The sequence below is a fragment of the Euprymna scolopes genome, chromosome 3 (genome assembly GCF_053919585.1).
Source record: "Euprymna scolopes isolate OS-2025 chromosome 3, ASM5391958v1, whole genome shotgun sequence".
Lineage (NCBI taxonomy): Eukaryota > Metazoa > Mollusca > Cephalopoda > Sepiida > Sepiolidae > Euprymna > Euprymna scolopes.
In genome coordinates this window covers 139,277,503-139,301,198 of record NC_136484.1, presented here as the reverse complement: position 1 = coordinate 139,301,198, position 23,696 = coordinate 139,277,503, and the positions used below count along the sequence as shown (strand labels likewise).

The window sequence follows — 23,696 nt, the reverse complement described above, 5'->3', positions numbered from 1 at the left end:
TCATTTTGGAAAATTGCTGTTTCCTTTCAGTCTCTACAAGTGAACGAACCTGTTATTCCTAGACTGATGTTTACTTTTACAATTTTTGAATGTACGAACAATTTCCATTTTTCTTCTGTTATTTCTTATACCTACTTACAACGGTGATCTGGAAGAAAGAGAGAGCCTGTTTCCTCCGTTTGACTATAGGTGGCGTTACTGTCCACCCAATTACGGAAGCACAAAATGGATATAATGGCACCCTTGAAATAAAAATAAATGTTTGTGTTATATGTTAATTTTAAACATGTTTTTTTTTGTTTTGTTTTGTTTTTTTTCAAACATATTTAAGGTTTTTTTTTTTTCAAACATTTATGTTTTTTTTTTGTTTTTACGTTTTTTTTTGTTTTTACGTTTTTTTTTGCAAGCATAAACTAAATGTTTTTGCTATATTTTTCTTTTAAACATATATATGGGTACAACCGTTTTTCCGCGAGTATTGTTTACGCTCTTATAATAAAAAAAAAAAATCAACGTTTTTCCTTTTATCTTTTTTATGAACCCCCGCCTTTTTAAATTTTTCTGCACTTATTTTACCTCTTCCGCGAGTATTTGAAAAAAGATATTGTAAAACCTGAATCTTACTTGAAATTACTATTAAAAAATAGCGCGGTACAATAAGTGCATAAGCACTATTAGATCAGATTTTCAAGTTAAATTTGATCTTATCTTTTATTTATTGAATTCTTAGATGAAAGTGCAGAATACTTAACGGTACCTATGTACTTATCGTACGGCGCTATTTTTAATTCAAGTTTTTATTTCATTTACCTTGAAGTTGGACATAAAATAAAAAAAAAAACGTAAATATGTTTGAAAAAATAAAACTTAAATATGTTTGCAAAAGAACAACAAAAAAACATGTTTAAAATTAAAATATAACAAAAACATTTATTTTTATTTCAAGGGTGGCATTATATCCATTTTGTGCTTCCATAACTGGGTGGGCAGACAGTAACGCCACCTATAGTTAAACGGAAGACACAGGCTCTCTCTTTCTCCCAGATTACCCTTATAACATGATTAAATTAAAAAATTTGAATAGTAAACATGTCGACTTTAATCGTCATTTGTTAAAGGCTAATAATGTTTACGCAAATGTTTATTTTAACTGTAACACAATGCCGACCATTCTAGTTTGTGTTTTTAGGGATTATGGAGGCCACTAAAAACGAATCTGGCACTTAAACCCGTCGTAAATTACCGTTTGCACTGAACTCTGGGACTATTTTGTGCCATTTCACCGCCTTCGTTAACGCTTTTTTTACATGATGCATTCACGTGCGTATTAAAGTGACTTGTCACATTGCGGAGGAATCTTTAGCGGCCATAAAAAATAAATCCTCAATAAAAAATGGTATTATTAGAACCCTGCAATCCATGCTAATTTCCCTTGCTCGCAACAAAAATAAAATGCTACTTTTTTTTTTTCACCCCTGATTAAATAAAAACAAGCTGAAAACAGGATGAGGTTGTTTGCACGACAACCGAGAAGGCTTGCTTGCCCGTCGGTTTGCCTCAAATTCTACATTGGGCCCAGCAAACCACTGCCTTCCTGATTTTCCTTTGTGGACAGAAACCACACTAGATGATCTAAAAATCACCCTTTCTCAAGTGCATTAAAAACTTAGACACCTCAAAAGCATGTGGACCTAATCTCATCTCAACTGTACTATAAAAAAAAAAGCCCCGCTGAGGTTGCTCCAGTTCTCTCCAAACTTTTCAACAAATGCCTTAACGAATCTTGCTTTCCTGACTGCTGGAAAACTGCTTCCGTGACACCAGTTTACAAGAATTCTGGCGAAAGAACTGACCCATTAAATTATTGCCCCCATTATCCTCCTCCTTCTTTTTGCTAAAATATTTGAGTCCATAATTAATCAAGCTTTAGTCCACCACCTTACAGTTGCTAAATTTCTGTCTGACCAACAATATAGATTTAGGCAAGCCCATTCTACTGCAGATATCCTAACTGTAATCTTTGAATATATATGCTATGCACTGGATAAAGCAGGGGAAAGTAGGGCAGTAGCCTTTGATATATATAAGGCTTTTGACAGGCTATGGCACGATGGTCTTCTCAGGAAAATCATATATAGTATTGCTGGATGAATACTTAACATAAATAAATCCTTCTTAAATAAGAGAAGAATCCAGGTTGTCCTCGATGGGCGTATGTCAAAACAATATGTATCATGCTTCAAATGTGCTCTAAACAGAAACATTCATTTCAAAAGTGTCCCTTGTCATATCAGATAACTTACTGTTGATTTTATATGCCCGGCATTTCTGTTTGTGTGATAATAGAACTTTTCAAATGCACTTGTGATGTTAGGTTGTGTAAAGTGTTAACTTTGGTCAAAATCGTCTGTTTCTTTATATTTTTAAGAATTGGCCCAGTCGTTTGGAAACTCAGGGAACGAACTCATACACACAAAGTTCCTTTTATATAATAGTAGATAAATAAAAAGATTTTTAATTTTTCACCTTCAGAAATTTTTTTTTTTTTAAATAATAAAAAAAATGTACAAATCACTTCGAACAATGCATGAAGTTACTTGATGTAAGAAGCTAACAAGATTGAAACAATTATCGCAAGACAAAATATGCTTATTGGCAGATGATTTTCCAAAACATACAACAAAGCAAAAAGGGGGGGGTAAATATACAACAAATAAATGTTACCAAAGGCAAGATAAGTTACTCTTCTACTTTCTTGCATAAGTTTTTGTGTTAATTTATTTTAAAGTGTTTGTTTAATAAAAAAATGAAGGTAGTATAAAGTCTGTTGAGTTAGAATGAACAAAAGAAAAACAAAATGATGGTTTCATTAGAACCATAGTTGAGCCTTGACAATCACTCAAGAATCAAAAAGTAAACAAAATACTGATAAAAACATGTTCAATAAATGCACAGTCATAAAAAAATTCAAAGTTATAAGTAAGGGGAAAACAGAAGGGAGTTCCACAAGCCTACAGTTTTTAGAAAGTTATTAGAATAAGAAGCTGTATAACAATGAGATAACAAAACAGCAAACTCATAAAGACCACTAATCCAATTAATCAAACAAGCTGAAACAAAGGAAGCAGAGAATAGATCAGACAATTTTGAAGAACAGATGCCATAATAGTATTTATAGAAAAGATGGATACTAACATCACACCTGTGAGAGAGTGGTTGCAGAGAAGAAGACAGGGTGGGAACAATCAAGTTTCACATACATTTCAGCACCTTATCAAAAACCCTTAAATAGGACAGATTCATCAGAGATCCAAATATCACAACAATACTCCATACATGATTTGATTTATATATTTTATTTTGCCAAACAAATTTAACAAAACAAAATTAGAAACAAGGCCAATCAAAAACATGGAGAGGAGGGTCTATGGTCCTCCTTGTCACTGTACCTGTGATTAGTCTATGCTAATCTTAACTAGCATTCTTAGTCACCATAATACCACAAACATAGAATGGGTCGTTCTACCTAAGATTCCTGAATCAAATCCTTTTTTTTTTAATATTATATATGTAATCTATGTGTAAAAAAATAAAATTTTGTAAAAATCGTTTTATTTAGTAGAAAATTTAATTAATGTGTTTGTGGTGGTGGGGGGGTGTAAAAAAACAAAACAAAAAGTTTTAGTAAGGCTCTCTCAACCCTTTTTAGATTATAGACTGCCTACTGGTTTCTGGTTTGATATGGGCCAAAAACAAGCAGGTCGATCTCTAAATGAGTCAAAACAGTGATTTGATAGTAAATTTATAGAAGTAATGAATAGCTTTAGGCGTCAGAAAGTGTTTAGAATGATAGAGAGAACCTAAACAGCAATGGATCTAATATGTGAACTTAAAGTCAAAGAAAGATTTGATCAGAAAAAAATATCAAGAAGTTTCAGAGTCAATTTCTCCTCAAGAGCAAAGCCATTCATTAGAATTTCAGGAAGAAAAGGTACGTGTCCATAATTGTTTGTTTAAAATAACACTGAAGTGTTGAAATTAATGTTTTAACTCTGCAAATAAAAAAAAACAAAACACCTTTGTTCATACTAACGTGTACAAAAAATAACTGCGTAAAGCAATCTTCTCTTGATTTCTCAACTCTTCTTCATCGTTGTTGTCACAAAATCACAATTACACTCCAATCCTCTAACAAAAAACAAAATGTCCTTACAGACTTTTAATTGCAACAGTACCACAATTTGCATATCTTTCTTCCCTTCTCCTCTTTTCCTTGTACTGGATGGATTCCGGGTTTGAATGACGGTGGTTCTTGTGCACATCATTTTATAACCTCGGTGTTGTTCAGTACCGTTACCCCACCCCCACCCCCACCCCCACCCCCGTGATCTGATTATCACATAGGCTACATCCTGGCAGTTGTCGTCTTTGTCGAGTGTTTCTTCGCAATTGTGAGGCCTGAGGCCTCTTCAGACCACATACGCAGCTAAGGACTACAAGCGATCTGTTTAACATTCTTGAGTAATTTTGAAGTTTACTGGTATAGATTCTAGATTTGTTATTGCTATTAGACATTACTTGAAAACAACTTATTTCATGCTAACACCATAATTTACAGGTTCAATAAGCAATAATCCTGATCCACTTCTCATAGCAGTAGAGCAACGAAACTTGGCACACTTATTAGTCTTTCTCTATATAGGAACTGTACAGAGTTATGCATGTCTCCCTTCATTTAATGCAGCTTTGAGGACTGTTTTTGTAAAACATCTCCTGTTGGTTCTCCACTCACTGTGTGACTTCAAAAATCAAGGCTTCATCCTTTGAATAATGCTTTCTTTTCAAAAATAACTTCATGGCTTGGAAGAGGTGAAAGTAAGAGAGTGTAAGGCAAGAAAGTTGAAGGGGATGGGGAAGATTTTCTAGCCACTCTCTTGTGCTTAAGATCTGATGAGATGCAAGTTGTGGCTAGAGGATTATTTTGCAGGAGGAAGATAACGTTGCTGATCTTGCTCTGTCTCTTGGTTTTCATAACTTTTCTTAAAAGTGAAGCATAATAGCCTCTTATAATTGTGATACTGTTTGCAAGGAAAGCTGTCAGCACTGCTGTCTTGATCCCTGAAAACTGTGAGCATGACCTTGCCAGTGGAAGGCTACACCCTTGCCTTCTTACAAGGTCATGTGATAGGGCATCATTACCATAGATTTCTTTCATTACATCAAAAGTCTCCTGTGATGTGTGTGTCCTTTCAAATACAAAATCCAAATCACTGGCTCCATTTCACACCTGACTCAGTTCAAATACCTGTAAATCAGAAACCATAATTAGTTCAGAGTTGTAATTTGCCACATAACTCATAGAGATATAAATCATTGCACATGCAACATTTCAGCTAGATCAGACAACTGAAAGTGGGGCAGGGACATTACTTATTGAACATGTCTTGTGATTTTCTGGAGTAAAAACAATACTTAAACAAGAACATGAATCAGTTGTGAGACTGCATACCTCCGCTTGACAACATAAGGATCGACCGAAATTGTATCTAAACATTGCTTCTTTATATTGTATAAAGTGATGGTGGTCTAGTGATTAATGACATGACCTGACCAGTTCGTTCCTCAAAATCACTTTCACTTTGAATGTTGACATCCTTCTCATGGTCTCTCCTATAAGTACCCGATGTCTTTCTTGAAAGAATTCTGACTAGAAAAATATCAGGGAAACCAATGCAACAATAAAATCTTTGGATTCATCTGATATGATGATAGATAATAGAAGGAAACGAAAGTGAGTAATGTGTTTTTTATCCAAAGATGAGTACAAATCTGAAATCTTCAAAAGTACCATCTGCACATCTCGGCCAAGTCTAAAATTTGTCATTAGAACTCAAAAATGTTCATTAAATTCTAGGAGGTCTATTCTGCACTAGTACCATGACTTTTGTATGGTCTAATTACTTAAGAGAAATATTATAAGTGTCAATGCATAGTTCGGTATAGGTGTAAACCCTGACACTAGCATCTTGTTTGCTTGAGGATCTTACCCTTCAATTTAAGATATGGTTTGCTTCTGAAAACTTTTTCCTTTTATACCAACCACTTATGGCATTTTTTATGTACCAATTTTTCTCTGTACTAGAGAATTACGTTTTTTTTTTGTTGTTGTTGTATTTTAGCTGACATTTTAAATTTTAGAGCAAGAGAATATAAATAGAGTACCTACTTCCTAACCATCACGAACTTCCAAACGTATGCAACATCCCAGCAGAATAGCATGTGAGTGACAATAGCATTAATTTTAATGTTATTATGTAGTAACCATTTTTGTAGAGGGAGGAATCAGCCATCAATATATTTTTAAGGAAGGGGGGGGGTAATTAATCCCAAACTTTTTGGCCCCCTGACCAAAAGCAAGTTGGATCTGTAAATTCACCCTTGTCCGTTCGTCCATTCGTCTGTCCTCACTTTTCTTAATAACTATGCCATGGAATTTTAAAAAATTTTGCACAAACATTAAACATGATATGAGTAAAAAACAGAACGGATTTTCCGGGAAAACTCCGGTTGCCCCCTAGGGGTGCCTTTCGGGTTAAAATGGCTAAAATTTACACTTTTGTGCTTATTAAAAATCATTGATTTCATTGAGGGTTTCACTGTTTTAATTGGGATGGGGGGGGGCATCTTACTTTTTTTACATAGTTTTTTTTAAAAAAAATAATTTTGTATTTCTCTTTAGGCAATTTAAAGCGTTTTCTTTTCACATTTTTTCTTAGACATGTTAAGGTATTACGCATAGAGGATATACGAGTCGGGTGTGGGGGGGTGTTAACAAGCTGTGTTTGTTCACCAGTTTCTATTCTACATGGGCAAACTATTGTGTTCTAGGTTGGTTTGGGATTGTTTCTGAAAGTGCCTGAACGTGTGGGGAGGCAAAAGCATGGTCAGAGCACATACATACAAGAGACAAATGTAATGAATTCACTGTTTTATGGAAATTTCCCAGACAAAACAAAAACTAATTATATTACTTATACGCTGCACTGCACAAATACTAATTAGAAAAAAAAAAAAAAATGAAGTACAAAGAAAAAAAATTTGTTTACACTTTTTCTACAATAAGATTCCAGAAATTGGTTATTATTTTACATTAAATTTATAGAAGAAAGTGATTCTCCTTTCTAAAACAAAAAAGTGCACTAGTGCAATTTAGTATCCCCAAGAAATTTAGAAATCTATTCTTAACATGCTTTGTTAACTCTTCCCTGCGCAGACAGACTTCTCTTCAAATGAAAACAATTAATTTGTTTGGGGATGCTAAACAAACGGTACTAGTGGAGGAGGAGGCACTAGTGCAGTTTAGCACCACCACTCACTTCGGGAGGGAGGATTGGTTTATTGCCGAGCATTTTATGGTGTCAGTAAGTCCGATCATAGCTAGTTTTATAACTTTCTAGAATGTCCTCTCTCGGAGAAAACGTCTGAAACCCTTCCGGCCCTCCCCTTATGTTGAATAACTTAATGCCTAACCTAGCCACAGTGGAAAGCCGGTAACCCTTCTCCAATTATGGTTTTGGATTTCTCATAAAAAAGTTTACCTATTTTCCCCCATGTTAAGAATGGGTTTCCAAATAATGTGGTACTTACACACATTTGATTTTGACTTTGACATATAGATGTTTGAGGTCCAGCTTTTGGATCTGTTCATTTTTCCAAGGGAAAAATTTCATAGACACCTTTGTAGCATGCATGGCACAGAAACCCAGGAATTTGCACTTCCATTTAGGAGGATGGACAATATAAACTCGGCAGCAATCTCCAATGGGCGTCAAGTTTGCTTTTGAATGCGTTTACTGTTTGTGCTTGTACAACTGCATCTGGGAGATCATTCCATGTGTTGACAACACTCTGTGAGAAGGTCCCTTTGCTGACATCTAGTCTACACTATTTTTTTTTTTTTTTTACGATTTTGAGGCTGTTCCCCCTGGTTGCGCTGTTTTTGGCGATCAGAAAAGACGGCTTTCTTGTATCAGAGATCCCATGGATGTACTTGTAGAGAGCGATCATGTCACCACGATTTCTCCGATGCTCAAGAGTGGGCAGTTTCAGGGTTCTCAATCTTTCAGAATATGGCTTGTCTTTCAGTGATGCCAGCAGCTTGGTTGCTCGGCGCTATACGTCTTCCAGATCACTGCATAAAGGTCTTATGGTGCGGCTGCCAGACAGAGTGGCCATACTCCAAGATAGGGCGCACAAGGTTCTTGTAGAGTTGCACAAAGACTGTATTCGACAGGAAGTCAAAAGTGCGGCGAATGACCCCAACAAATTTATTTGCTTTTGCGATGGATTTAGCTACATGTTCCTTGGAACTCAGTTTGTTGTCGATGTAGACGCCTAGGTCTTTCTCATGATCATGATCTTCCAGTGTTATTACTCCAAGCGAGTTTTCTTTCAATGTGTATTTAGCCTCTGATCTCCTGCTCCCTAGTTTCAGGACCGTTTATTGTACCGTGCTGAAATATTAATATTATTTAGAAAGCCATTCTTAACATAGGGGAGAGGAGTGTTTAGTAACTATTCTGTACTTTTACCTAACAGTTTAACAACAACAAAGACATTTACTTTGAATATACTTAAAAAAAAAAAAAAAAAAAAAAAATAGCACGGCACAGTAAGTGCATGTCAATAACGGAAAACTTTTTTTTTTAGGGGGAGGAAATCTAACGCACACGTCCGCTAATTCGTCGCTTATTATTAAGATTCATTTTAAAAAATAATAATAATAATAATTAATACCGCCTTCCTTTCATAAAAAAAGTAAAAGAAAAAAAACGAACTTTGAATACTGTAAAAACACCGAATTGAAGTTTGAACAATGCAACCAACTTTCTTGAAACGTAAAACTCACATTCTTTTCAAAACAAAAGCGATCATCAGCTGCTGCTGATTTGTTTGTTGAAATCACGAGTTGTTTTTACGGATGACGATCATTAACAAGTAGGCAGAAAAATACGATAGATGCTGAACGAGTCTTCTTTGATTCACGATGGGTTCTGTATATTTTTCGTATTATTTCTATTTCTTTTTAAGTACTGCAATACTGCATTGGGTTCGAAATGGTTGTCTTTGCTTTTAACCATTTTTTTCCCATTAATCTCTTTCTTTACAACTGAGTGCGACTTTTAGACTTAAGAAACTGTTGACACAACAGTAATATTGTTTTTTTTTTCTTTATATAAGAGAAACTTTGAAATTCATACAGTTTAGAGTGTAAAATTAATTTGTCTACTTTTATTTTTGTATTTACATGTGTAAACAATTTATATTTTTGAACTTTCCTAAAAGTAGTTTATAAATAATAGAAAACTTTTTCTTGTCAATGATATATATATAATTCGACCACTCTCGGTTTGACAATAAAACGTAGTTTAAATAGTTTATTAAAATTTTGACAACTTTTTTTTTTTTTTTTTTTGTAATTCAAATCTTAATTTCATTTATTTACTCAGTGATGATTATTCATTAATTTATTTTCTTTTATTATTTTATTCAAACTTGCTTGCAACCAATGATAATTCCAAAGTTTTGGAGTCCAAATAACTTTACAAGCTGTAATTATAAACGTTTGTCAAATGATTTTTCTTTCTTCTTGGTAAGCAATTGTACTATAATTGTAAAGGAATTACAGTTGGGAAATTCGTCGAAAACAATTTATTTTGGTTTATCTACTCCTTTATAACGTATTTTCGTTAAAAATAAAAGGTACTAGTGCAGTGGTGCAGTGCACTTATTGATCCGTGCTGAAATAATAAGGTTATTATTTAAAAAGCCATTCTTAACATGGGGAGGGTGTTTTATACATATTCTATACTTAAACCTTACAATTGAATAAAAAAATATATCATAAAACTTTAATTAAACTTGGAAATACGATTTAAAAAAATAGCGCGGATCAGTAAGTGCACAGAGCACCAAAATAAATATTTATTATAAGTTATAAACATGTTAAATTCCATTATTATTGGTTGCGAATAAAGTAATAAGGGTCCCATCCAATTGCTTGGCCCTGTATTTTCCGCACACTAATAATTACGGAACTCTCGAACTTGAAGCAATTTTTAACGCAAATAGCTTACAAATAGCTACATAACATCAGATGAATTGTTTTTAACTAATTTCTCAACTCAAATTCCCTTAAAATAATATATCTCGCCAATAGTAGCGTTTTTTGTTTTAATATTAAATGAAAAAAAAAATCTGTTTAAAATTTCCTCTAAAGTATCGCAGAAAAATATTGTCATTCATTTTTTCTCTTCCACATATTTGAAATATATCCTATTTCAAATTTACTTTTTATTTTAATTGTTTAAAAATGTTTTGTTTAAACTTTATTTTTTATTTTGTTTACTGATGGGGGTAACTCGCTCGACAATGAAAGCCCGATACCGATTATCAAAAAATATTTTTTTCTTCATGGGTGAATTCCAATTATAAATAAATTTCTCATTGATTTTGAATTGTCAGCATATTAATTTAAACAAAGAAAATAAACGAAATCCTGAAAAAATTAGGACTTTAAATTAAAGATATAAATTATTTTTTGTTTATATTTTTTAGCACAATATTTAGTTTTATTTAGATGTAAATATACGAAAATAAGACTGTTTTGTTTTCATGGTTGTCAACATGTGCCAGTTATTCATACGTATTGATTTTAAAAGTAATTTAAATAGATCGTACTTTTACAGATCGTATTTTATTTATTTATTTGATAGGCTTTTCAAGTTAAATTCAATTTAGTGTCTGTTAGGTGAAAGTACAGCATACTTACAAACCGCTGTTCTCTCCCACGTTAAGAAAGTTTTTAAATGTTCTTTCAGCACGGTCCGTATTCTGCACAAAAGTCCCAAATATTTCTACATCATTCAGCGCTTCGCTTCTTACCTACCACTTATTTTGACCTTTTTTGTGTGTGTGTGTGTGTGTGTGTGTGTGTGTGTGTACAGTACTTCAGATGCTGCTGCAGGCAGTGCTGCTGCCTGCAGTCTGCAGTTCTGCAGTCTGCACTTCCATTTCTTGTTCTCTCTCAGTGGAGGAGAAATCCTTCACGACTGAGACAATGTTTATTTTTGTACCTTTTCTCCACATTAAAAAACGACCCTGGTGTCTAACTCTGTCCCGTGGGGAGGCATAGTAAATAGGTACTAGGGACACAAGTTGCAAGGAGACTATGTGGGAAGTTGAGCAGCACGATGTCTGTTTACACTTGAACTTCTGCATGTCAGTACAGTTGGGAAGCAGGAATCCGGAAGGGAGTTCAAAAGTCTAGCAGTTCTGGGGGAGAAACTATTAGAGTAGAAGGTTTTCTTACATTGGATCTCTACTGTGTAGGCTGTAGGGGTGGGACTTTGCTGCTTGTCTGGTTTATCGGAGGTTGTGAGAAATTCTACTAGGTACGTGCAAAATGAATGCCGATGCTCAAAATGTATAAACATTTTGACCCCTCCCTTTATTTAAAAATTCAAAAAAAATCGGGAAATAAACAAATTTTAATGAAATTTTCAGTATTTATAAAATAATGATCACGAATATATGGAATCCATTATTTTTATTTAAATCTTAGTGGAAATGTATTATGTTTAAACAAAATATACTTTTAGTAAACTATGGTTTTCTGTAGTAAAAAAAAAATGAATTTATCTTTGCTTTTTTTATGAAAATAAAGCATCGTAAATTATAACAATTAAAAAAAAAAATAGTTTTTACAGGAACATTACAAAAAAAGCCCTTAAAGTCCGTATTAATGAATTCGACTATTACCTTTTTCGAGGTGTTACCAGTTCTATTCAGAGGCACAATAGGCATTTCCTTTTTTTTTTCTTCAACTAAGAATGAATAAAATTTGTTAAATTTTATAGGTATGTTTTAAATGCTATAAATGTCATAACATTTATTGAGTGGGTTTCTACCACCATTTTGTTGTATTTCTTAAACACCCCGCCTTCCCAAATATAAACACAGAATTTTTGTGAAATATTGGCGCGTTACATCCGCAAAAAATGGTTGATTAAACTGCAGAAGCACCTGTTCTATAATTAAATACCCTTCCCTCCAAAAAAAGAATGAAAAACATAAAAATCTTTTTGTAAACCGGTTGTGAAAACTTAGGATTTTAGATCAATTACAAAGCAATAAAGCATTAAAAACTATATATAAAAAAAAAAAAAGATTTTTTTTCTTTTTTTTTCTTTTCTCTTTTTCTTTTTCTTTCTTTTCTCTTTTTCTTTTTCTTTTCTTTTTTCTTTTCTCTTTTTCTTTTTTCTTTTCTCTTTTTCTTTTTTCTTTTCTCTTCTTTTTTCTTTTCTCTTTTTCTTTTTTCTTTTCTCTTTTTCTTTTTTCTTCTTTTTTCTTTTTCTTTTTTCTTTTTCTTTTTTCTTTTTCTTTTTTCTTTTTTCTTTTTCTTTTTTCTTTTCTCTTTTTTCTCTCTTTTTTCTCTTTTTCTTTTTCTCTTTTCTTCTTTCCTTTTTCTTTCTTTTTTTCATTTTTTTCTTTTTTTCCTTTTTTCTTTTTCTTTCCTTTTTCTTTCTTTTTTTCTTTCTTTTTTCTTTCCTTTTTCTTTCTTTTTTCTTTCCTTTTTCTTTTTTTCTTTCTTTCCTTTTTCTTTTTTTCTTTCTTTCCTTTTTCTTTTTTTCTTTCTTTCCTTTTTCTTTTTTCTTTCTTTCCTTTTTCTTTTTTCTTACTTTTTTCTTTCTTTTTTTTTCTTTTTTCTTTTCTTTTTTTATTTATTTTTTTACTTTTCTTTTCTATTTTTACTTTTTTCTTTTTTTTACTTTCTTTTTTTTTACTTTTTTCTTTTTACTCTCTTTTTTTCTTTTTTTTACTTTTTTCTTTTTTACTTTTCTTTTTACTTTCTTTTCTTTTTACTTTCTTTTCTTTTTACTTTCTTTTCTTTTTGCTTTTTCTTTTTGCTTTTTCTTTTTACTTTCTTTTCTTTTTACTTTCTTTTCTTTTTACTCTCTTTTCTCTTTTTTCGTTTCTTTTTCTTTTTTTTCTTCTTTTAAACTTTTTTATTTCAAATGACCACTAAAGATTCCTCCGCGATGTGACAAGTTACTTTACTATGCGCGTGCGCATCATCTAAGAAAACACTACCGCGCATAGTGTTTACGAAAGTGGTGAAATGGTGCAAAATAGTCGCAGGGTCCAAGGGTTAATACCATGCAAATGGAAAATTTGTGACGGATTTAATTATCAGATTCGTTGTTAGCAACCTCGAATATCCCTAAAAAACAAATTAGAGTGGTGGTCGGTATTCTATAGTAGCATAAGGTAACATACACAACAAATAGATGTTAACAAGTTAAGTTGCTTCTCTACTTACCTGGATAAGTTTTTTGTGTTTTAATTTAAAGTCTTTTTGGTAAATTTTCACTTTAATAGCAACTTAAGTCATCTTTTAAATTACAACTTGTATGGGTTTTTGAGTCTGCTAAAAATGAATATCATATTCAATTTTGTGGCAGACAAGTACTTTTCTGGATATAAAGACATTTTTTTCCAATGTATTACTTCATGAATATTAGTGGTGGTTGTCATTCTTAACATAGGGAGGTGAGGGTGTTTTTTAATACGCATGCGCATTAGTACTTATTCGGTTGGGAAAAACATGGTCGCCAGTGAAAACATGGGATTACATTGGATAATAAAGGTCTTAATATCTAGCATACACGAAAACCTATAAAAGTCGTCAATTTGACGATGAATGTTGAGTTGCCGTTAAATTAAAAAAAAATATACCGTTTTCTTTACTTTTATTTTTAAGTAAAAAAAAAAAAAAAAATGTAAAACCTGTCGAGTTAGAACTAAAAATAAAAAAGATGGTGATTTCATTAGAGCCATCATCGAGCGTTGATAATCATTCAAACTTTTTAAAAAGTAATGATTGAAACATCCAATAAATGTTGCCAATCATGGGAAAATATAATGTTCTACCAGTATATTGTTTAATTTTCTTCATTAAGCGATTTTTTTTTATTTATGATTGAGAACTTCATTCTATAACAGGCACATACATCATAAAGATGTTTTTTTTTTTTTAATCTTTTTTTTTATTTTTAATGTCTTTGCTAAACTGCGTAAGCACCAATTTTATAAAAAATTGATTCGTAAAAAAAATTTTTTAAAAATGGAGGTCAAACCAAGTGATGGATAAATACCAAAGAAGCACCATATCAAATACTCTTTTAATTCACATTTTGGCAAAATTGATTTTTAATGTCATAAAAATACAAAAAAAAAAACCCTTTATGGTATACTTACTTGTGAAGGGGTAAAAGGCGTTCACTAAAAATTGCGTAAATTCATTCAGTAGTTTTGTTAATTGTCTGTATTTTTGAGATGAGGTGTTTTCATTGATTGAGATTGTCGGACTGACTTATAAATAAACAGAGAGACCCAATGGGAAGTGAGAAAACTTAAAGAAACAGCTCACATGCTCGGACATAACAACCTACTGAGCAAACCAAGCATAGAGCTGAATGCAATTTGGACACCTCTGATAGAGAGAGAAAACCTTGAATAACAACATAGGTTTAACATTAACAAAAACCAACTAAGAATTGTCCTAGTGACATATGGCCGAGTGGTCCTAGACATTGTATCAAAGTTTACAGTTACCCAAAGGTGCTGAGTTCAATCCTGAACGAAGGCAGTGAAAAAGTAACATTCAAAACAGAGAATCAGCAATGTCCCAAAGCCTAGCTGGAGTCCGAACACGCTACCCCTGTAATAATAATAATAAAGGGTTGAGTTCGAGACTCCTAACATACGGTTCCCCTGTTCGATACAAAACACCTGACGGAGGGTAAAACGGCCGAAACGTTGTGACAATAACAACCCAGATGAGCAAGTCAGTCCGACAATCTCAATCAATGAGTAGTTTTGTTTTTGTAAAATAAATTTAATTTTTAGCCATTATTATGATATTCATTGGAGTGAATTACTTTTTTGTTTTTAAGCAAAAAAGGTTGATTTCTCTCTCAAAACTTTGAGTTATCTCTCTTAATTTTCATAATTATGTCGATAATGATGGTATAAAGTTGAATATATTTTATAAAAACAAAACTACTCCATAAATTTCTATAACTTTTTGGTGAATTGTATTTTTCCTTGGGAGTAAGTACATCATAAGGGTGTTTTGCTATTATTATTATTATTATTATTATTATTGACATCCATATTAAATCTGAAGACGCATTAAAAATGTGAATGTTAAGTTGCAATAACTTAAATTGCGAATCTAACTGGACTTGACTTCTTGCCATGCCTCAGTCAGGAACAATTACTAATGAGGCTTTTTCCAGCTGAATGATAAAAATGGAGCATACATGGTCCGCCGTGAGTGCACAGTGAACGAGGCATAAAAAAAATTGACTAATTCAGCATTTGCTCCTCCCCCCATCATTTAGCCCCAAAAGTCCCTAGGGGGACATCAAATCATGGTGAAAATGAACTTAAACAGTGCAGTTTTAGGCATATGTAAATTTGAGTTCTGCACCATGCAAAAAAAGAAATGACCAAGTCCATCATTTGCCCCCCGCCTCCTCCATTTAGCCCCCAAAGTCCCCAAGGCCTTAGCATATTTAAATTTGAGTTCAGCACCATGTAAAACTTCTAAATAAACATACGCAGAAAATTTTGAACAAATATGGTAAAATAGTCCCAAAAATGGAGTGTTTTTATTAGCCCTAAAAGAGCCCCTGGTGCACACCCAAGAGTTATTGCGAAATACAGACACACAAAACTGTATAGAAATCAGTTAGTTACAACTTTTCAGAAAGTTTTATAAAAATCCAAGGTATCAATTTTTTTTTTTAATAAGCACAAAAGTGTCCTTTTTAACCTAAAAAGGACCCCTAGGGGGCAACCGGATTTTTCCCAGAAAATCCGTTCTGTTACATTTTTACTCATATCATGTTTAATGTTTGTGCAAAATTTCAAAAAATTCCAAGGCGTAGTTATTAAGAAAAGTGCAGACAGACGAATAAACGAACAGACAAGGGTGAATGGACCAAAAAAAAAAACAATATCACACAGTACATGTAAGGGATGGACACCCAGGAGATTTCAGTTTAGAGTATTTACAGAGAATTCAATACCAGTCCTGAAAATAACCAAAGCATTTTGCATAAGAGAAAAACGTAAAAGAGTAAAGGATACTAAAGTAAATACAAAAACAAGATAAATGTAGCTGTTTAATCTCCTGAAGAACTAATTGCTTTCTGCAAAAGTAAAAAAAAATAAAGCTCCATGGCACAAGCCCCGAATTGAAAATGCAAAGAAAAATGTACCCTTTTGGTTAGGTTAGTGCAAAAAATAAATAAAAAAAAAATTATTTCATTTAATGATTAAAAAAAATTATTAAAACAATCTTCAACACAAAGTGGAGGAGGGTAATTGACCTTAACCTTAAATTGGTTAAAAATAAAAGGTTATTTTATTTAATGTCAGTAACCAATTGACTGTTCAATAACAGCTATGATATTTCCAATCTGTTCAGCGGTTTCAATCTGAAACATTTCAATCGATATGGATCAATGGATCCATTGCTATAGAAGTACTAAAAATGATTATGTAAAAAAAAAAAAGATTCTTGGGTAACACTAGGTAGCTACTACTAATTAACAAAAAGAACAAGTTAGCCTATGACCTCTGCTTTACAAAGGTCATGGTTAACTGTAATCTATATATATAAAAGGCAAAAGCGGCATGCACATTTTTGTATGTCCAGCAAAAACTTTTTTCGCTGGGGGTTCTTGGGGGGGGGGCTGTTTTTTTAGAACTTTTTATATACCGTCTAGATTGTAATATCTACGATTTGCAAACGCACGTTGTATCTAGATTTATTTACATTGACTTTTACAAAATTCTCGTTATTTCAGCTCCTCTCGTGTTTGTTCGGTTTTTTCGTATAAAAGCGAAACTAATCTGGAATGAAGGCGTCTTTTCCAACTTTCGGCCCTGGGAACGCCCAGAAAGCAATCAGCTTTGATCAATGCGGGGGAAACTCCTTATATCAAATAATTTCTATTCATTTGGCCACTTCCCTTTTTGTGGGGAACTGGTTTTTCCCCTCAACCCAACATCTTGAGGAAACAAAACCAAAAAAACTGCCTTGCAGCAAAAGTTAAGTGCAGGATTTCATTCCACTATGACATGATGTTTTACCTCATTAAATTCACGCACCTGTAACTTAAGTTTTTAATCGTTAAATTCAAACGCTTTTCACTTTTTGTCCTGTCCTAGCCGAATGGGTAGATATCAGATGTTTTCACATTTTATTTTCCACCTTCGCCTCAAGGTTCCGGGTTTGAGTCTACCTACTGACCAAAACTTTTTTTTTCTTTTACCACATAGGCAATGCTGGGCACCCCTGCTAGTCTTCTATAAATATAAAAGCGAAAATGTGTGTATGTCCAAGAAAGGCTTTTTTCCAAGAAGCGATCGGACGACTCACTTAAACTTTTTTTTAAAGGCCGAAATGATAATATCTATGAGTTAACAACCGGGGTAGCCTGTCTATTATTTAATTTGCCAGACTTTCAAAAGATAAATATTCAAGATTTTTCGATCGCCATATGTGCATTAAGCTTTTTCGTATAAAAAAAGAAGTGAACAGACTCGCGGTAAATAAAACACTGTCCTGCACTCAAAGTTGACGTCATTAAGTCGTCAAAAACGGGTACCTGCCGTTAAACGTCACACGTTTTTTTCACACTTTATTATTTTCCAACTGCACGTCAAGGCTTCGTTTTTTTTTGTTTTTTTTTTTTAAAACAAACACCCGGCCAACGATTTTTGTTTTCATTTACCCAAAAACACACAAACCTCCAAACACCTGGGCAACGCCGGGTACTCCCGCCCCGCTAGTCTAATATATAAAAGCCAAAATGTGTGTGTGTGTTTGTATGTCTGGCAAAAACTTTTGACACCTGCAACTGATCCTGATGAAACCAGTATCGTTTTGAAGCTCGATCCGTCGTACAACAAATATCGAAAAAAAGGCCAAAAACGTTCATTCCTTCACCCTCAACTCTGTCGCTTTTTACAAAGAGGGGTCGCTTTTTTTGTTGACATTTTTGCAAGTTGATCATCGTCTCCATTAGATTGGCTCTGCTTAATTTCAACGCTCTTGACTTCCAGTTTTGCCATGGACGCATCGGCTAAGATGTTACTTTTTTTTTTTTTTGTTTCCTCTTCTTGCGTTACACATTTCTACTATCACTTTTTTTTTTTTTTTTTTTTTTAACCTTTCTTAACCTGGGCTGCCTCCTGTTGTTTTTATTCCTCTCCCCACTACTACCACCTTTTTTTTTTCTTTTTTTTCTTTCAGGGTTCCTTACTACACCACCTCCATACACCCTGACAACGCCGGGTATCCACGCTAGTTATATATATAAAAAATATATATATATAGATAAAATGAACTTTAATCTCTTCATTTATAACTAAATACTTAACATTTTAATATCCGTGTCACCAACCGTAAACGGTCTTCTGCTTTCATGCGATAACAATAACAAACCTTGTCTTTGTTTTCTTTCACTCCTTATCTGACAGTGACGTCATGTTAAGGATTTTCCCAATGATATCTTCTTCCCGGAACTTCCTCAGAAATTTCAGATGTCATAAAACATTATTATTCACTATAGCAATACAAATGAACCATAATACTTGACTTTATTTTGAGTCAGAATTGTAAAAATTTCTTTTACAGAGGTAAAAGCCACTGAAGACACAAAATTCACAAAGACAGAAACACTAACCTTGAATAGATTCCTTGATTCACTTCTATCTTGCAGTGCATTTTAAGTATGCTGTGAGCTGGTAGAAGCCTTGTTTGTAATCCTTTCTGACTGAAGCATGTCCAGGTAGATATGTGATTTAAGCTATTGCAACAAAGTGAAAAGGTTCAATAAAGTTCCCAAGCAGGGAAAATTAATTCAAAGGTTCCATTTAAGGAAACAAACCACAGAAGATATGAGTTCCTTTTTAAATACTATTCAGCAGATAGGATGAGGGGGGGGGCGGTCCCTTAACAATTGAATTATCGTTGAAACAAAACCAATAGAAACAGGAACTGAAGATTTTCACTGAAACTAAGTTTGTGTATAATCTTACACCTGTGAGACTTTGCTGTAGAATGACCAGCAGCGCTTCCGGCTAGCAAATTTCATCATAATACTTTGAACAGATAACTACCCAACCTATGAATGCAAATATTGGCTTGATAAAAGCTGGTAACAAGTTACAACAGCCGAAATGTGACCATACAAAATTAAACTCTGGTTTTGAAAAGGAAAACTTGAAATCATTGATTTTATAACATTGTTACAATTTATTCACTTTTTTTATAACCTAAAAAAATTAGCGGTAATATATATATATATATATATATATATATATATATATATACACAAACATCATCGCCTACTTTACAACCAGATAACGTTTTAATGGCCGTAATCAATTTATGGTTTTACTGAAATCTATTGCCATCTGACTTGGGATTAGAAGCAGGGTTAAGGGAAACATGTCAACTTTTTTTATGGAGGGGGTGTATATTGCCACCTGGACTTAGGGTCCGTGGTTCTGTTAAGGGGGCATGTAATAAATTACTTTATGAAAAGTACTTAATTTTTTTCTTTTTTTTTTTTTTATTACAAGTTAATTTGTTCAGCTTAAAAAATTCAGAAACACACAATTATCTTCCTTAATGAAAAAGGTGTGGATTATATGCTCTATCCAATTAAAAATTGTTGGTCCAGAAAACTGATCATTTTATGTTAAATTTATATGCAAAACTGATCTTTCACTCCACTTTAAATACTTTTGTTTTTCACAGTGTTTACATGTAACTGCCTAAAAAAAAGAAAAAAAAGTAGAATTTTATTGGAAGTGTAGCACAAGGTGTACATGTACAAATTTATCTATTTTGCATAAAAGTCCAGAATAATTAAGTCGAGAACTTTTAAATAAAAAAAGAAAGAAACAAGAAATAATTTATGACAAATGCAGTAGATTTAAATTCTCTACTGACTCGTATGGAAACTAAGATTTTTTTTATTTCAATATTCAGGTGTCAATAAGACACAAAAATCAAAATAGTGGTTGAGGTGAAGGTTTAACTTCGGTTAAGTTCCCGCTGAAAAGATAATTAAAAAAACTTACTCTACCCCAATAACCCAAAGTATGAAAGTATGAACGTTAAAAGTATGTAGGTTGGTAGAAAAATTAATCGTATTGCATTTGTTGATTTATTTTGTTTACGAGTTTTCAAATGTTAACTATTCTGTATTTTTTTATATGAATTGTTGCATTCTATTTTTTTGTAATTAGTAGGTATTTGAATTTTAAAAAACTTTGGTTTTTGTAATGAAGAAAAAGCAGAATTCCATTTTTTTTTTTTTTTTTAATTCATAGAAAGCTCTTTCTTTTCTATATAAATGACCTTCCAGAGAATATTATTCAGAAAATTAACATTTATGCTGATGACACCACCCTCAATTCTGGTATTGCTTCTTACCCATCTATTGGATTGTGTAGTGGACTTTCGGTCAGTGCTCAAGTTGTGGATAACTTGGCCAAGACTAAAGTTACCGCTCATGAAAGAGGAGAACTATATATTGCACAATGGGAGATTCCATTGTGCACACATGGGCCAGTCTATTCTTTGGATTATGATTGGCTGAATCACCTGATTGGATATGCTTGTACATAAATACAAGCCCTTCTTGGATCAGTCGAAATATGCAGTTGATCTAGAAGTTGATTTAAGTTCTATTATAGATTGAGGTAAGAAATGGCTTGTTTCGTTTAATCCTATTAAGACTCCACTATTTTTATTCAATCATAGGCGTGTCCCTTTGTTTTTTCTGAGATTCGTCTGGATTGTTCTGCTCTCAATGAGAAATCAACTCTAAAACTTCTTGGTCTTATCAAATCTATCTTGGAGTCGCAAATCTGATAGGCCCTAAACTGGCATCAAAACTTCAGCCTCTGTCCCATCGTCGAAACGTTGCATCCCTCTGCCTGTTCTACAAGTATTATAATGGTGAATGCTCTGAAGAACTGCAAGCACTTGTGCCCCCACGACGTGAACACCCTCGACAGACCCGACAAGCTACAAAATCCCACCCCCACACTGTAGAGATCCCTAGATGTAAAAGATCTTTCTACTCCAGTAGTTTCTTCCCCAGAACTGCTAGACTTTGGAATTCCATTCCAGGTCACTGCTTCCCCAACTGTACTGACATGCATAAGTTCAAGTGCAACGTGAACCAACATCTCGCTGCCCTAATCCCTACATAGTACCCCAGTAGATGTTTCCCCTGATAGTAGCCCCCTACATTAAAGTGGCAATGTGCCTTGTTTGGGGTGAAAATGTAATAAAAAAAAAAAAAAAAAAAAAAAAAAAATCCATATATTAAATCCATTGCTCTTTCTGCTTTTCATAAAGTCAGCTCTCTCTATCGCTCTAAACACTTTCTCACACCTGAGACTATTCTCTATCTCTACAAAACTACCATCAAACCATGTATGGAGTACTGTTGTTATATTTGGAATGGTGAATCTGTCCCGTTTGAAGGTTCTTGATAAATTGCAGAAATGTATCTGTAATTTGATTGGCCCCACACTTTTTTCTTCACTGCAACCTCTTTCTCACAGACGTGATGTTGCTAGTCTGTCCTTTCTACAAATACTATCATGGCATATGTTCCTCAGAATTGTCTGATCTATTCCCTGCTTCCTTTGTTCCAACCCGTTTGACTCGTCGATCTTGCTGTTTTAATACCTCATTGTAATACAACTTCCTATTCCAGTATCTTCTGTCTTCATGCTTTGTTTCGAGCGATTTCCATAAAAAAAAAAATCTTTTTTTTTTCTGGTTTTTCCCTTGACTTGATTTTATTTCTTTTCTTTGTTTTTTTTTCTCTTCCACTCTGTCGTTTTGCCATACTTCAAACGATTCACCATAGAAAGGGAAGTTTGAAGATCAGACTTATTTCATCAAAGAATTACTTTCTGTCTCCTTCAGTCCACATATGCACTTGTGCTCTTTCTCTTGCTAATGACCCTGTTTCTTTTCTTGTTTGTTTTTTGAACCAAACATATTTCAGAATAAATTTTATTCACCACAATAAAAACAAATGAACATTCTTTTTATTCCAATAGTTAATTCATCTGAATTTAATAAATTTAAAAGCAAAAACTGAAATTAAAATATATCAGTCGGTACTTTCAGTAAAAAAAATGTATAGCTACTCCATCCTGAAAAACTTGAAAAAAAAAAAATCAATTAGTGAATTTAAAGTGAGGAATCAGTTTTGCATGAATTTAATATAAACTAATGTCTCATTTCCGGGGTATTCTAGCATTTTAGGGCAGTTAACCAATATATATATATATATATATATATATATATATATATATATATATATATACATAAGAAGTAAAAATTAAGTTTACAAGCCAAAAGCTTCTATAAACTTAAAGCAAATATAATTATTAATATTTATATAATAATGGCAACCAAAAAAAGAAAGTTCAATACAATTAAGATAGAAAATAGAGCTTGTCATAGAAGACCACTAATTTAAGACTGTAAATTATATTTTACATGAATTTGTTGTTCAACAAGATACTCAAATAAGAAATATTAAAATTTCCTTAATCTGCAGAGTTTTGAAGAAATGTGTTCTCATCATCGGAGGAAAGATATTAGCGAATGAATATTATAGCAAAGCTATGAATTTGCTGGTACTTGCATTAATTGGAACAGCATTATATGAAAACTAGTCATCAATGCAAAAAGTTTTAGTGCAAGAGTTCATGAAATGGGCAAAAGAGATAGAAAATAAAAAAGTAAATTAAAGATTAAAAATTCAGATGAAAGGATATGGAGTGGTTAAGTTTTTTTTGTTTTTTTTTGTTTTTTTACATGGAGGTCACCACTTATCAAGGCCTAAGGGCCACTCGGGGATAAGGGTTATTGTGTGTACAGTAATCAATGGGATAGTGTAGTAATAGTATTGGAGAATTGATAAAGTGTCATTACTTAAAGGGGCAGTTCATCAGGAATTTGTTTGTGTTGGACTTGAAGACATCCAGGTTGAAGTCAGGAGGGAAACAGGCAAGCGGAACAGAGTTCCACAGGCGTGTAGTTCTAAGAAAGAAGCTTTATTCATGGAATCTACGCTTTGATTTAGGCACAGATAAGGAGTGGGCAAAATTATTGACATTGGTTTCAGCTAGTCGGGTGTTTTTTGAAAAAGATTGGCGAGGGGGGGACCAGAGAATGGAGCTCAGACGAGTACTTGCCATGGAAATAACGATAGAACAAAGATAGGCTCGCTACGTCTCTTCTGTGGGAAAGAGGTTGTAAGGAAGAGAAAAGGGCATTCCCCACCAAGCCACAAAGTCTATTTTGTACTCTGTCAAGGCAGGATAGGCTGTTTTTAGCAGCTCCTGCCCAGATGTGGCAGCAGTATTCCATCCTTGGACGTACTTGGCTTTTATATAGATAGAGAATTGCATCAGTAGTGAGAGATCTTCTGGAGCGGTAGAAGGATCCCACCATTTTCCCAGCGACCTTGGCCACAGACTTGATGTATGTGTTCCATTTAAGATCAGGAATA

General features: G+C 33.3%; 2 protein-coding genes across 25 annotated transcripts in view; one reads left to right on the top strand and one right to left on the bottom strand.

The window, feature by feature from the left end:
* The window catches only part of LOC145259439 (xylose isomerase-like), a 128,042-nt gene extending 117,130 nt beyond the window's left edge, over positions 1–10,912 (bottom strand). The window contains exon 1 of the mRNA XM_080117229.1: positions 10,832–10,912. The gene's annotated coding sequence lies outside the window, so the exon portion shown is untranslated. The remainder of the gene's footprint in view (positions 1–10,831) is intronic.
* Positions 1–23,696, top strand: part of LOC145259271 (mucolipin-3-like) — a 109,905-nt gene that overhangs the window by 12,506 nt on the left and 73,703 nt on the right. For 15 of the 24 annotated variants that reach the window (XM_080117224.1, XM_080117213.1, XM_080117221.1 and 12 more), the window contains exon 1: positions 8,912–9,050. The exons of the other annotated variants lie outside the window; for them this stretch is intronic. In XM_080117224.1, the coding sequence (XP_079973350.1) occupies positions 9,047–9,050 (4 nt within the window). In that variant the 5' untranslated portion in view covers positions 8,912–9,046. Of the gene's footprint in view, positions 1–8,911; positions 9,051–23,696 lie in introns of those variants that run through there. 24 annotated transcript variants of the gene reach the window in all.